Source organism: Mytilus trossulus, chromosome 8 (assembly GCF_036588685.1).
Source record: "Mytilus trossulus isolate FHL-02 chromosome 8, PNRI_Mtr1.1.1.hap1, whole genome shotgun sequence".
Taxonomy (NCBI): domain Eukaryota; kingdom Metazoa; phylum Mollusca; class Bivalvia; order Mytilida; family Mytilidae; genus Mytilus; species Mytilus trossulus.
This window is the reverse complement of record NC_086380.1, coordinates 59,903,186-59,918,188: the sequence shown is the minus strand read 5'-3', so window position 1 is coordinate 59,918,188 and position 15,003 is coordinate 59,903,186. Positions and strand designations below refer to the sequence as shown.

At 30.1% G+C, this 15,003-nt stretch overlaps 1 protein-coding gene across 2 annotated transcripts; it reads left to right on the top strand.

Moving 5' to 3' along the window:
- Positions 1-16: 16 nt before the first annotated feature.
- Positions 17-12,847, top strand: LOC134681218 (SEC14-like protein 2). 2 transcript variants are annotated; one of them, XM_063540730.1, is made up of 12 exons: positions 17-156; positions 1,713-1,782; positions 3,992-4,035; positions 4,838-4,991; positions 5,628-5,722; positions 6,088-6,163; positions 6,983-7,063; positions 8,387-8,470; positions 9,414-9,520; positions 10,703-10,845; positions 11,983-12,152; positions 12,475-12,847. In XM_063540730.1, exons 1-12 carry the CDS (start codon positions 103-105, stop codon positions 12,693-12,695), a joined length of 1,299 nt encoding a protein of 432 aa, XP_063396800.1. In that variant the 5' UTR covers positions 17-102; the 3' UTR covers positions 12,696-12,847. The 2 variants fall into 2 exon arrangements, with proteins under 2 accessions (XP_063396800.1, XP_063396801.1); XM_063540731.1 differs by lacking the exon at positions 6,983-7,063 and adding an exon at positions 7,136-7,216 and having other exon boundaries at positions 23-156.
- The last annotated feature ends 2,156 nt before the right edge of the window (positions 12,848-15,003 follow it).

Genomic DNA, 15,003 nt, shown 5'->3' with positions numbered 1-15,003 from the left:
ATAGATAAAGGGAGATAAGCCACCTACTTTCACTTTCGTTTTTACAACACAACAAACAGGTCAATGTTTAAAGTTCAAAACTATATTTTATAGCAGGAAATTATGAGTGGTTTTGTGGATGATCTAAGTGAAAAGCAAAGTACAACACTTCAAAAGGTTATTTCACAATTGTCATAGAGTAAAATTCATGTCAAAGTGATCATAATTGCCCTTGGTACCAAACCCTTTTTTTTTAGTTTAACATCCGCATCTATAGTACAGAATAAACATGATAAAGTTTGAAGCTGAAAAAAATAGGTTCAGTTTGATTTTTTTTCAGTGAGTTGTTTTGAATAATTATGAATCAGTGCATGAAGTCAAGACCCATGATAAAAAATTGAAAATATGACTGTATTTTCACCTCAAAATTGTATTTTCACCTCAAAAACCAAACTCTGAAACAGTTGGGACACAATACTTCGCTTCATTTTTGTCAAAAAGGGACGTATGACCCTTAGGATAAGGTTCTATGAAGTTTGCACATAAACTACTCTGTTTACAGACCAACCTGTGCAGTTGGGATAAATCAATACCTAAATAGTGAAATTAATAATGGCCAAATAAAAAAAAAGTTGCTAAACAATTTTTTTCAGAAGAAATTGAACTTTTCCCTGTGCTGTTTGGTAAGTTTTAAGGCCTGGCATCCACTAAACATATGAAATTCAAATGCATCTTGTGTTTCAGAAAGATAAATAAAAAATCTTTTTGGGGATTTTAAGGGGAATTTTGTTTCTGTATATATACCTACAGAAGGTGACTAAAACAAACTATGTTGCCTAAAAAATGCCTATCAAATTCCATAAATGATTTTATCTTTCAGAAACACAAAATCCTTTTATCTTTCAGAAACACAAAATGCGTTTATCTTTTATCTATCTAGTGGATGTCAAGCCTTTAAACTTTTCAAAAAGCAGAGGGGAAAGTTCAATTTCTTCTGAAAAAAATTGTTTGGCCTTATTTTATGTATTTCCTTATTAAGTATAGATTTAATATTTCCTTATGTCAGTATACATTTCAATTCAGTTTAAAAGTATATACACCCATGTTAAAAATTCCACTTAATTATCTCTTGATGTAAGTGGTTTGAAATGGCATATTTTTTATGACAATTATTCTTATAAATTGAATGAATTGTGTCATATCACCTTCTGTTATAATATCATTTCTGAAATAAAAAAAATATATGATATATTATAATATATATATTATATGTGTGGGTTGAGCATATTTCAATAATAGTGTTTATGAATTTTTGAAAAAATTGATTGGAAGGTTCTGTTTGGAGTTATATCATTAAACCTTTAATGCATATCATCGTAGTTCAAAGAATATATCTCTGATATATTTTAATTGGATAATTCATTTAAATATAAAATTCAAAGGAAAGAACTACAGAATTCCGAGAGTGCTCAACTTAGTGTACTTTGTGGTTATCATTATTTTCAACCTGGCTGATTGTAAAAACAGCATTCTGTTTTGTCATCCTGAAAATTAAATAACTCAAAACAATATAGACTTATTGGATAGATCATTCATACATGTATATGTAAAAATGACATTAACATTGTAAATCGTGTTCCTGGAAATTCATAAAGATGTACTCAACCAATTTATGTTATCAGACAACTGGTTACCATTTTAACATTGCCGATCATACTGATTCTATATTACAGTTCAGAGAAAATGTGAAAGATGTACTGGAACCTGAGCATGATGACCACTACCTCTTACGATGGCTTCGTGGTAAGTTAAAAAGAAATTGTGAATGTTGTTCTACAAATCTGAGTATGACTAAGAAATCTGCAACACTTGACCCAAGATTTTGACCTCTTAAACTATTGACCTCATAACAATACTTTTGCATTGTCATACATGATTGTGATTAAAGAGGTTTTCTCCATGATTTATACTGGTAATTGCATACAAATAGCAATAAGGTGTATATATATATGGCAGTCATGGGTACTACTTATTCAAGTTAATTTTATTTACTTGGAGAAGTAAAAAAATATACACATATAATTAAATTTGTAGGATACTTATACTTGTAAGTGAATTTTATTTACTTGTATAGGTAAAAAAAAAATGGCTTAGTTATGTTCTTTAGACATTCAGATTTTTAAACATGTATAAGTAAACAAGTCATCCTTTCTTTTTTTCTTGTATTCTTAAGTTTTCTTTGCTCTAATATAACATGTATAATTTTAAATTGTTTACCCTTTGCAGATGTCTTTACTAATCATTTAAGTGTAATTTCATGGACAATGAGAATCCCTTTTGTCTGTTATCTTCATAACACTGTGCATGCTCATTTACAAGTCCCAAAGGAGCAATTTTTGAAGGCCTTGCCAAATATACAAGATCTTTGCTCAATCAGTTTCTTTGCTGAATTAATGAGATGAAACATTGAACTATAATAAAAAAAAAATTGAGCAAACCTGGGAAAAAGCATTAGAGGCATGATTTTACATCTCAAAACTAAAGGATTTTTGTGGGATTGTAAGAAAAACTTACTTATACAAGTAAATTTTTGAGAAAGTAAAGGGGAGATTATTCAAACATTATTTATTTACTTATAATTTTTTATGTGTATTTTTTTTAACTTAAATTAGTAAATAAAATTAACTTGTATAAGTATAGTAGTCTCCTGAGTGTACGTAAAATCGATATAGGAAGATGTGGTATGAGTGCCAACTCTCCATCCAAGTAAAAGCAAACCATTGTAGGTAAAGGTACGTACGGCCATCAACACGTAGCCTTGGCTCACACCTAACAGCAAGCCATAAAGGCCCCAAAAATTACTTGTGTAAAACCATTCAAATGGGAAAACCAACAGTCTAATCTATACATTTTTGCTATATAAAAACGTTAAACGAAAAACATGTATGAACTACATAAACAGACGACAACTACTGTACATCGAAGTCTGAATCATTTATGGTCTAATCTATAACCAACAGCATTGACCAAAGCACATTCCAAGCCTCAATTAAAAAAATAATTTGGCCAAATCTTTTTAAATTACTATATATGAAACTACGAAGAAGGAATTTTTCAAGTTTTATAAATACATATTGATGCTAAAACAAAGAGTTCTGATTTGATTCCAGTTTTTCTTTTGTTTTAATTTAAGAAATATTGGGTTTAATTGTAACATTATGACAAGGAGACCACCATGACCACACTCTCTCAAAGATGTTGCATTTTATTTGGACTTAAAATATCATTTGAAAACAAAGTCACAATGACTATTATTATTGCCTTCCAATTTTAATAAAGGAATTCATATAAAAAATCCCTGACCTTAAAATTTTATATTGAGATAATGCTGGTGTTCAAAATTCATAAATATAACCTTAACTCTTATGTTATCCTTCATTCATGATTGAATTTAAATAGACATGCAACATAGCAGATCTTTTTATGGCCCCGCAACGAAAATTGTTGAAAATCCCAGTCATACAGACTTTTTTTCTAAATGCTTACAGATATTGGGCTGATATTTGGTATGTGAGTAACTCATGATGAGTTACAGATCAAGTTTAAGTTTTGTTCCACTCAGCTAATTTTTGCCAAAATTAAGAGTTTACTACTTTGAAAATAATTGAAAATCACAGATTACAGACTTTTTTTCTATACACATCCAGATTTTGAGCTAATTTTTGATATGTTAGACTACCATCATGCTTGTGTTCACATGTGTTATTGAAATTGCAAATTTTTGAACTTTTTGAGACAGGGCCATTTGTGTGGCTTTGACACATCTAGTTTCAATTTTATTCCACCAAAGGGAATGAATTTAATTTTTATCATGTTTATAACTTTCCAAAATACCAATCTTCATATCTTAATCATGTTCATCATTAAAAGATAGTCTTACTTGTGATTATATCTATGTACAACATACAACCTTAGTCTTTAAAGTCTTTAAAAACTGAATTTTTATTTTCAGCCAGAAATTTTGACCTCAAGAAATCAGAAGATATGCTCAGAAAGGTATTATATTAAAATAATTTGATGTGTGTTAAAAAAAATCTAATAAAATCACAAAAATACTGAACTCAGAGGAAAATTTAAAACGGAAAGTCCCTAATCAAATGGCAATATTAAAAGCTCAAACACATCAAACAAATGGATAACAACTGTCATATTCAATTACTTTCAAATATTTGCGAAAACTACTTGACCATGTTGACCCAAATTATGCTTGGAAAAAGTACTTGTGATGCTGTAAAACAACTTATTTTCGCAACTTTTGCTAGGATAAATAACAGGAATATAAATTGTCGGGAATATGTAGACTTGGATCCTTTTTTTACCTGCATCAAGTTAGTTTGAAAATTATATCGTTGTAAAGTAGACTTAACATAATAAAGCATAATAAAGTAAAGAGTACTGCCAAAATTACTTTCACATAAAATTGAGAATAGAAATGGGGAATGTGTCAAAGAGACAACAACCTGACCACAAAGCAGACAACAGCTGAAGGCCACCAATGGGTATTCAATGCAACGAGAAACTCTGCACCCGGAGGAGTCCTTCGGCTGGCCCCTAAACAAATATGTTACTAGTTCAGTGATAATGGGCCGACATCATACTAAACTCTGAATTATACAGAAGAAACTAAAATTTAAAATCAGTATATCATTGTCTATTGGTCAGCATCTTTAATTCAGCCACTTCTTTTATAAATATTAAGTCATTAATAGAAAGCGGTTTTCCAATATTTCGATCCAACCACCAAATGCACAATTTTCCATATTTAGCTGTTTGAGATGTTCCCTCCAATATTTTACAGCACTTGATATGGAGGAAGGAAGAAGATATAGACAATATATTGAGACAAAAAACTCCTGATGTTATTGAGAATTATTACCCAGGGGGCCATTGTGGATTTGACAAAGATGGAAGCCCAGTTTGGATAGATCCCATCGGAAATATTGACCCAAAAGGTAATATTGAAGAAGAGGTATTTTGTTACTACCGATAGGTAAATGTTACATTCTAAATTAATGACAATTAGAAAAGATGGATCATGGTACCTATATACAATGGTTTGTTAATTTGCATGTTCCTATTACAAGGAAACAGAATGTTCTATTTCCATTCACATTTATACAAAAAAAAGAAGGAAACCAGCTGACCCTAAATGTAAATTACTATTTGCATCAAAAACACCTCCCTAGCAAGGTTTTGAATGAACAACATAGAGTTAACAGCTAGACATAGAGTTAACAGCTAGCTAGTGATTTCTGTAGATCAACTACTTACACCACTATATGATGCCATCGAAGCTTGGTACAAAATATAAAAAAGCCATTGTTTTTCATTATTTTTTAACCTCCAGTTTTGACTTCAAAGTAGAATTTACAGTAGGGGATCCCACTGGGGGGGGGGGGGGTCTGGGGGTTCGACCCCCCTTGTTTTGGACAACCAATGCATTTAAATGGGAGCATATGGATGGAACCCCCCTATTTACTCAGGCTTTTTAAAATGGCTGGATCCGTCTCTGATTTAGAATATAAAAAGATACAAACTAATGTCATATTTTTCCCTATTTTATGACAACCTGATTTTTATTGTAACAGGATTGTTGAGGTCAGCTAAGAAAAAAGATGTCATCTATAAAGAAATAAAAAATGCAGAATATGTGCAGCAGCTTATGAAACTTCAGACTAAAAAGGTAAAAATATAGTACACACGAGGTGATGTCGCCTATCAAAAAGTATCAATTACTTTCAATATAAAAATGAAAACTCCCCATTCCAGTTGTCTCCCTTGCCATAATTTAAGGAATAATAATATATGTTTAATTGAATTTTAGTTATTTGAATGATAAATCTTTTTGAAATTGTACAAACAACAAATTTTAGGAAATGTTATATTTACACATATTTAAATGTGAAATGTTTTTCAGATGTGTGTCTCATTTATAAGCCAATCTTATGGCAGGGTACTGATTGTTTTAATGTATATTTTGATTATGCCATTGTATAATGTTCCAATCTGTATGTGACACAATAATAAAATAACTTTATTATTTTGCAGCTTGGGAAGAGAGTTGACCAGATAATTATAATATATGACCTTGAAAACTTTGGCATGAAACATCTATGGAAACCTGGTAATATAAGCTAGCTATATATAAGCTATGATAATTGATATAATTATTTGGTACAATTATTCTGCATACCTGTAATTTTCATAAAAATTGAATTATTTCACCAGAGAGTTAAAAAAAAAGGCATGAAATTAATAAAATGATATTTATAGCCAGATGGAACTAAGAATCAAACAGTATTTATTCCAAGTCAAGGGACTTTAGGTTTTCCAAACTTTTTTTCATCATGCTTGAAGATATTGATTTGATATTTGGTGTATTGTTTTATCATGAAAAGTAATATGTGAAGTTCAATTTTCACTATCTACTTATTCAGTAAAAGCCCTTTCTCTTGAACTAATTTTTGATGAAATTCTAAAATTACCCGGTACTAGATTTCTATTCATATGCAAATGACTATTTTTTTTAACAGATTTGTAAAAGACAATCGTATTAAAATAAATGTCATTGTGGATGTTTTTCCTTTTCTTTAATAAATTGTTTGAAGAATTTAGTGGTAGGTTTGTTTGTTATTTTATGTAGTTTACACCATGATGAGTTATAGATCAAGTTAGATAATATTGTTTCATCAAACTGAATGTTTAACTGATAGGGGACTATGTTGGAGATTAACATGTAGAGTAGCTACAGCATGGTTTTTATGCATAAGGAGATTGAAGATTTTGAAAACCTGAAATCTCTTGTAAAACCTTAAATCTCACAAAGCTTGGTTAAACATTTTATTTTTACCAATGACAAAACAAAATAATGTGTGAGAATACAATATTTGACAAACTTTAGTTTTATTATGCTTATTATATAATTGTTGACTTTTGCATAAAGGAATGGACACAGTGGTTAAATTTCTAGAAATGTTTGAAGACAATTATCCAGAAGCTCTGAAGATTGCCTTTATTATAAATGGTAAGAAACGACATTGTTTTAATATTTTTAGTTGATTATAACTTTATTCTGTTTTGCATTGAATTTTTCAAGGACTTGATGCTGTGATCCAATTTCTACTAATATTCGAGGATAATTTCCCAGAACACCTCAAGACTTGCTTTGTAATTAATGGTGAGACAAAATTATATGTCCCTGTTTGCTCCTATTCGGCAATAAGATTCAAGTTGCAATTAGTTGCTAGTATTACTATGTGTGATCACTTTACTGTTTCAGAATCGGATGCAATCTGGGTAATATTTTCAAAATCGTACATAAAAACACCAGGCTTGGCTAATAACGTCAAACAATGAGATATTATTTTCATTTTGAGGTATAAACAATGAATTTATCCATAGAACTTTAGATTATGAAGCAGCAAATTAAATGAACATAATAGCTTTTCTTGGGTAGCTACATTTCACACTCTTGCACAGTGTCTATTATCCACACACTTGCACAGTGGCTATATTTCACTAATTTTGCAAATCCCTATTCATATATGTTTAGGCTCGGGTTATACAATTTTCATTTTTAGTAAGACTCTTTTAAAAAGTGATTTAATTAAGCATAATTAATTAATCTTGGTCAAATATAAAGTTAAACAGTGCTTTATATATCATAATAAAATAGTGATTTTGTGTAACGAAGTTAGCAAGCTTTTTTTTTCCTATTTATTTTGTATCAAAATTTATATTCATATTAAAAAAAAAAGTTAACAAGATACATAAGAACACTTATAACTGCTCTATTCATACCACCTCCTGTATTAATACACCTAATATCGCTATTTAGTCCAATCCAGGAAAAATCAGTCATTTATACAACTTCCTGTTTGGGTAAGGCCGCTGAAAATAGAGGTCTCCAGTAGTGAGCTGAGGGAGGAATAACTTTAAAAAGCAATCATCAAGAAACCTTGATAGAGTAATCAGTATGATCTAATTTTTTAGAAATTAAAATTGAAGTAAAAAATATTTTGTTTGAAGTATTTACAGTAGTTTAAACAGGTCTCATTAAACAGTATCATGCATGGTGAATTGTTTAAACAGGGTCCCAGATAGCTTCAACTAGATGAAAAAAGTTTTGTAGTTTTAGAACTTTTCCTGAATGGAATAAATAGCGATTAGTTGTATAATGTGTACAGGAGCCAAAAATAACAATTTCTGGAATATAGAAATATAGATATCTTGTATAGATTTGTATTAAAAAAAAATGTACATTGTCTCTAAGGGATTAACTGTTTTGCTGTTATATAAATTACTTTTGTTTTCTGTTACAGTATCGCTATCTTTGACTTTCTTTCAGCACCAAGATTTTTTCCTGTTGTTTATAAATTGATACGACCAATCCTCTCGGAGGATACTGTTAACAAGATTAGAATATTTGGAAGTAAGTAGCATTATTGTCCTCCCCTACACCTATATCACTCTGCTCTGTCACTAAGTAATTATCATATCAAGACTTCAAAACAAGACCAGGCATTATCAGTGACGTCACATTGTGAGAGGAGAAATTATCAGCGACATCACAATGCAAGAAGGGACATAATCAAGCTTGCTTTCGTGAAGCGTAAAACTGTCTACGGAAAGGAAATAGACTATTAATAGAAAGATAAACAGAGAATCTGGTTTTCTACGTATAGATATCGTAAAATATCAGCCAATCAACACAATGTGAAACTCTTTAGCTTGTTCGCTACGCTCACTTGTCAAAAAGGTTCACATTGTGGCTCGCAGCTGATATTTCACGATATCAATGTGTAGACTCCGATAATCTATACTTATCCCTCACAAACTAAAGAAAGATAGATAACAATGGTAACCACTTTGATTTTGTACTTGATAATAGCATACTTTTCATATAGATATCAATGTCTATTTTCTAGTATAAAATATTTACATTGAAAGAATTTTTAAAACATTTACCTAAAGATAAAAAAAAAAGTAAAATGTCTACTAATGTTTTACTACTAGCCATTCTGATAGGATACAGATGTTTAAAAGATGGATTATTCTTAATCTATGTAATATTTTACAAATGACATTGAATCAATATCTGGTAAATCTTCAGAATGAAAGAATCACTAAAGTTAATACCTAGGGAATGCAGGGTTATTACTATAAAAACAGAAGATGTGAAAGCAGTTATAACGAATTAACAACAACACTTAAATTAAGAGACTGCTTCACTACTTTAATGAGCTTGATATGTTTCCAGTACCAAGAGCCTTGTTGTTTCACATTGTATATTATATTTTGTTACATGATGTTTTGTTACAATAATCTTTTACTAGGATGTCTCATTGATATTTCACCTATTTTTTTGTCTACAGCTAACTACAAAAGTGAGTTATTAAAGTGTATAGATGCTGACCAGTTGCCTGTTTACTGGGGTGGATCGTTGACCGATAAAGATGGAGATCCTAAATGTCCTTCTAAGGTCAGTTTTCTCATTGGGGCTATTCCAGAAAAAAATGTAGGGGGGGGGGGGGGTTGGAAGGCAGTTTTTGGAAGCACCCGCCACCCAGACAATTGTAATTATATTGTAATAGTGGATTACAGTATGAAAAGTTGCTCTGATATCCATCACCCATGTATTATTAATACAATGTGCCTTTCAACCCCCATACATTTTTTTTTGAGGAATAGCCATTGATACAATGGAATGTTTTACATTGTAATTAGAGATTCATTTAATTTTTTGGTTATCAATTTTTTTAATGATTTGAGGAAAACTTGCATTTTCGTTGATATTTGATATTTTTGTTTTGCCTATTGTAAGTTGCATACATATATAAAAAGCACAAATTTGTAAATTCTTGAGCAAAAGAATTCTTGATTCATCCGTATCCACAAAACCCACGGATATTGTTATCAATTGAATAATAATAATAATTTCATAGTAATATGAAATAGTCTAGCTGAATGATTTAATATTTTACTTTTTTTTTTAACCTTGCCATGTAATTAACAGGAGATTTGGGGATTACTTCAACGAGACATCAACCCAAACACTCAAAAGACCTCTTGGGCTACTGTGGATTCATTTATTTTCGTGGGTATCAATTTTTGTGGAATGCTGAAAACTTGCATATTCGTGGATATTTAATTTCGTGGTTTTGCCAACCTATGTATACAAGACTTATTGAAAATGTGTTTTTTGTTGAACATTTGAATTCGTGGTTCACCTGTTTCCACGAAATCCACGAAAATTGGTTTCCAACAAATATTAATGAATCCACAGTACCTCAAGTATGGATGCATATGGTATTCCAAAACATGACAGCCTGTCTGATATGATCATTATATAATTTACACCATTTCTTTTAGATTATTCATATATAATAGGTAAGATGTTTTTTTTTTGTTGTTGCTACAATCTCATCAAAGGGGGATAATCTTCCAGTTTGAATGAACATGGATTATAAGTTCATCACTATTTTTTAAAACTATTTCAATGATGGTAGCTTATTATAACATCTGGTTCTCACTCTACTCCAACTACAAAAAGCCATCTCAGACAAGCTAGTAGCTTCAGAAGGAAAAGTTTATAAATATTATATAAGATAAATGCTTTATCTCAAACTTTGGAGAATTAAAATAATAAACAGTTTATTTACAGATTACTCTTGGAGGAGAGATACCTAAGGAATATTATCTAAAGATAGCCTCAGAGGAAATGGAGAACTTTACTACAGTTAATGTTAAACGAGGGTCTTCTCTACAGGTGGATGTTGATGTGAAAACAGCAGGAAGCTGTATAAGGTAAAAATATAATGTAGTGGGTTTGCTTCCCCTTAGTACAGGTAGAACATATAAAGCCAGTCCTAATCAACTGAGCTAGGGAATTGATTCTTTGGCTCAGTGGGTTAACGCACTGGCTGTCACGCAGATGACCGTGGTTCAAATCCTGGTGGTGACGATATGAATTTGTAGAGTAGATATGTGCTCTCCGGTTATAATAATATTACATTTAGTAGCCAAGGTTAACTTTCTGAACAATTACAATGTAATAAATATAATACAGTCAACTCTCCTTATATCAAAGTCAGCTGGACCAGAGAAATATTTTGAAAAAATCATTGTTCAACTTAAACTTATATTGGAGGTTTGTCAGAACAAGGGATACATCTCTTGCTTTGAATGTTTTGGCTAAAATATGTATACTGTAAATTCAGAAATTATTGTGAGGTTTTCCTTATTGTGAAAATTGTGACAGAGTTGTAAACGCAATAATTTTAACTGGATTTTAAAATATTTTATATGAATAAATGCAGGGTTTTTCCAAAAATCGTAAAAATTAAAATTGCATTTGAATCTAAAATGACAAAATCGCAATAAAAAATGCATGCAATAATTTCTGAATTTCAAGTATATGAAAATGTCAAGGAGATCAATATTCTGGTCTAAGATCAATGTACCTGTGTGTAATTGTCTTTTATCTGCTCTTTGGTCAGATTGTTGTCTCTTTGACATATTCTTCATTTCCATTCTCAATTTTATTTTATTATTATAAAAGTTCAGTTATTTTTTGTCCCTTATTTATTTCTCTGTACAGTTATACACAGCTTTTAACTTAGTGACAATTTCATGTTGATCTTAGCCAGATTATGAATTTAACAAATAATTATTCTCGAACACTGACATGCAAGATAGGAAATTTTTCTGTTTATTTGGTGTCTTTTGTTGCAATCTTTTTCTCAAAGAGAAAATTCAACATGACAATTGAATACTATTGATAATTCCTGGCACAACTAAGCTCCAGGAAAATTGATACATTTAAAAAAAGATAGTTGGGGTCTACCTTTAGCAACCAAATCATGAAATAAAGTACAACTGATTTTAAAATAATGAAGCCATTATAACATAATCTTGGAATCTTATCTTTATTTGATACACCAGATGGCAGTTTACGACAGAAGGGTATGATTTAGGATTTGGAGTGTATAAGAAAACAAAGAAGGATGAGAAACAGCATGCTGGAAAGATGATACCTGTGGTCCACTCAGAAAGAGTTGACAGCCATCTTGTACCAGAAGACGGTAGTGTGGCTGTTAAAGAAGCTGGGGCTTGTAAGTTGGTATAAAAACATTTTACCCTCTGTAAATTTACTAAAACATAACTTAATGAAGAAAGAGGTTTTAGATACCATGTCTTCCTACTGACTGTTACCTTGTCAATAAGCATGTTAAAATTCAGGCCCAGCAGGGTTTTTATTCATATTGCATTGTCATGTTCTTATTCTGAATATGTATTTAATTTGCCACTTGAAGTTAAATACCCGTAGCCACCTGTCCATCTTACAAAAGTCATAAATTTTATGTCTTTTCTTTTTTATGAAACTTCTTTTTTAATTTACACCAGTTTAAGCTATAGTTTGACCTTATTTTACAGATGTGGTACGTTTTGACAACACATACAGTTACATAAGAAGTAAAACCATCAGTTATCTAATAGAGGTCCTAGAACCAGAGGTAGAGGAGGTCAACGCACACACCTACGATAAAACCAATGCTAAGGGAGATAAATCAGATTTATGTATCGACAGTACCTTAGATGTAGGTGAAGGTGACCTTGGGACAAAGGGAGTAGACGGACATTCTACTGATATGTGAAAGGTTCCCAAGGGGGAAATTGAAGAAAATTGTTAGAATATTATTTGTTATTGGTCATTCACAATAAATTTTCTGTTAAACAGCTGATATGGTCCCCATAAAGTGTCTTTTAGACTTTCCTTGTATTTCAATTTATTTAAAAAAAAAAAAACAACGTTGAAACAAAAAACAAAAAGATTTAACCAAGTACTAATGTTTTGTTATTTATAATATGTAAAAATTATTCAAAAATTGTTTTCATATCAATACAATTTATATAAAAATGGTGATAACAATGTTTACCTGAATTGTCATCCATAACTCTTTTTATCATTTCTTGTCAAAAACTGACAATTTAAGATGGTATGATTAAACTAATAGTATTGTGTTTATTTTATAATTCTGTATTTTGGTTTTTTATGGTTTCTATGTATAACCAAAGAATGTGTCTTTGAAACAGACAATTTTTCTAAGGTTCAATTATTGCACAGCATGTGTGATACGTATAAACTAGAGTTACCAAAAAAAGAAATATTAAGGACAAAGAGCTGACAGAATATTTATTTTGTATGGCCACAGTATTTACATGGTACAAAACACTTTAATATGCTAGTCGTATAAATCATTTTTTTATTTTATATTATATTTTTGATGTATTCAGGGGACTTAATTCCGTATTCAACAACAATGTATATTTTGTTACATTGTAAATTATGCCAGGGCTAGTGTAATATTTAGGTAGTTTGTCAAATAAGAAACTAATGTCAATTCAATTGATTTTCTCAAGTCTTGCCAACAGTTTACATTCAGAAGATGTAATAAAATATATGTAATATTGTATGAAAAATTTAGTCAAATGCAAATAATAAAATTCTAGGGGAAAAAAAGGTTAACTTTTTTATTTTTAAGTTTCACAAAACATCATGACATTTAAGATATTTTGACTAAAAATTAAGTATTTTTACTTTATAAAAAATTTAAAGTATTTTAAATATCTTTAAAAGTCTTTCAGATATTATTACCCGGTAATCAAGATTTTCAGTTCGAAAGATGCTATAAGTTTAATGTTTTACATATTTGCTTAGAATTTTTGAGGGGGAAGTATTGAGTGTATATAAAAACATTATGAGAGGTGCTGCTTTTATTGACAATCCTGTGGTAACATATTGCATTTGTCCTCAATATTGTTCTTTTTTAAAATTCATTTAATTCTGACCATACTTGGTGTTTGTTTTCTGACCATTTTTAAATAGAAATTATAGGAAATTTGCAGCTAGGTAGCATATACATGTATACAAATTTTGGTTCATATATAAATGTTGTATGGTGACTTATAATTGCTTACAGCCACCTCATTTGGACTCTGTTGGATAGCGGTCTCATCGACAGTCATATTATCTCTTTATTTCATACTTATAATCTGTTGGTTATTTTTTTCCAAAATTTATAGAAATTTAAGTAATTTCTGTATAACTTCAATTAATATTTCTCTTTGGATAAAACTATTACTAATTGTATGCTTACTTAATTTTTTTTTGATATTTGCATTTTAGTTCCAGACTGAGACTAAGTACTATTTAGCTAATATATTATTTACCACCAGTATGTTAAATTTATAGTTTTTACTGTTTATATATGTAATAAATAAACAAAACATTTATTTTTTTAAAGAAAAATTTATTGTTATATATCGTTAACCATTTATTGTATAAAAAAAAGAGAATAAAAGTATCTATAAATTGAAAATTTTGTTTTAATATTGTACTCTGGCATCTTAATGATTTTTAAAATGATATTAAATTATAAGTGATTTAAATTTTGGTGGTTAAGTCCATATCTCAGGTACTATAAATAATATACAATAGGTCTACTGTATTTGGTATATTGAAGGTCTGTAAGGTATACATGTTCAACTGGCAGGTGTCATGTGACCTTGACCTCCTTTTCATGGTTCAGTGGTTATAGTTAAGATTTGGCATTATGGTCTGTTTTTCTTGTTATGAATGCTATAGGTCTACTATATTTGATGTACTGAATGATTGTAAAGTGTACATGTCTAGCTGACTCATTTTCATGGTTCATTGGTCATTGATAAGTTTTTGTGTTTTTGTCTGTTTTTCAAGTAATATAAGCAACATGTCTTCTATACATGTACAAATATTTCACATCCAATCTTTTGTGGTAATATTCTTTACAAAGCACAGAAATATCAGTATTCACCTCAAAAGCTTACAAAACAGACATATTAAGAAGGGATATAGGTATGATACTGTTGTCAGGTCATTAAAGCTTGCATATTTTGGCTTTAATATTGATTCACTTATAGGGT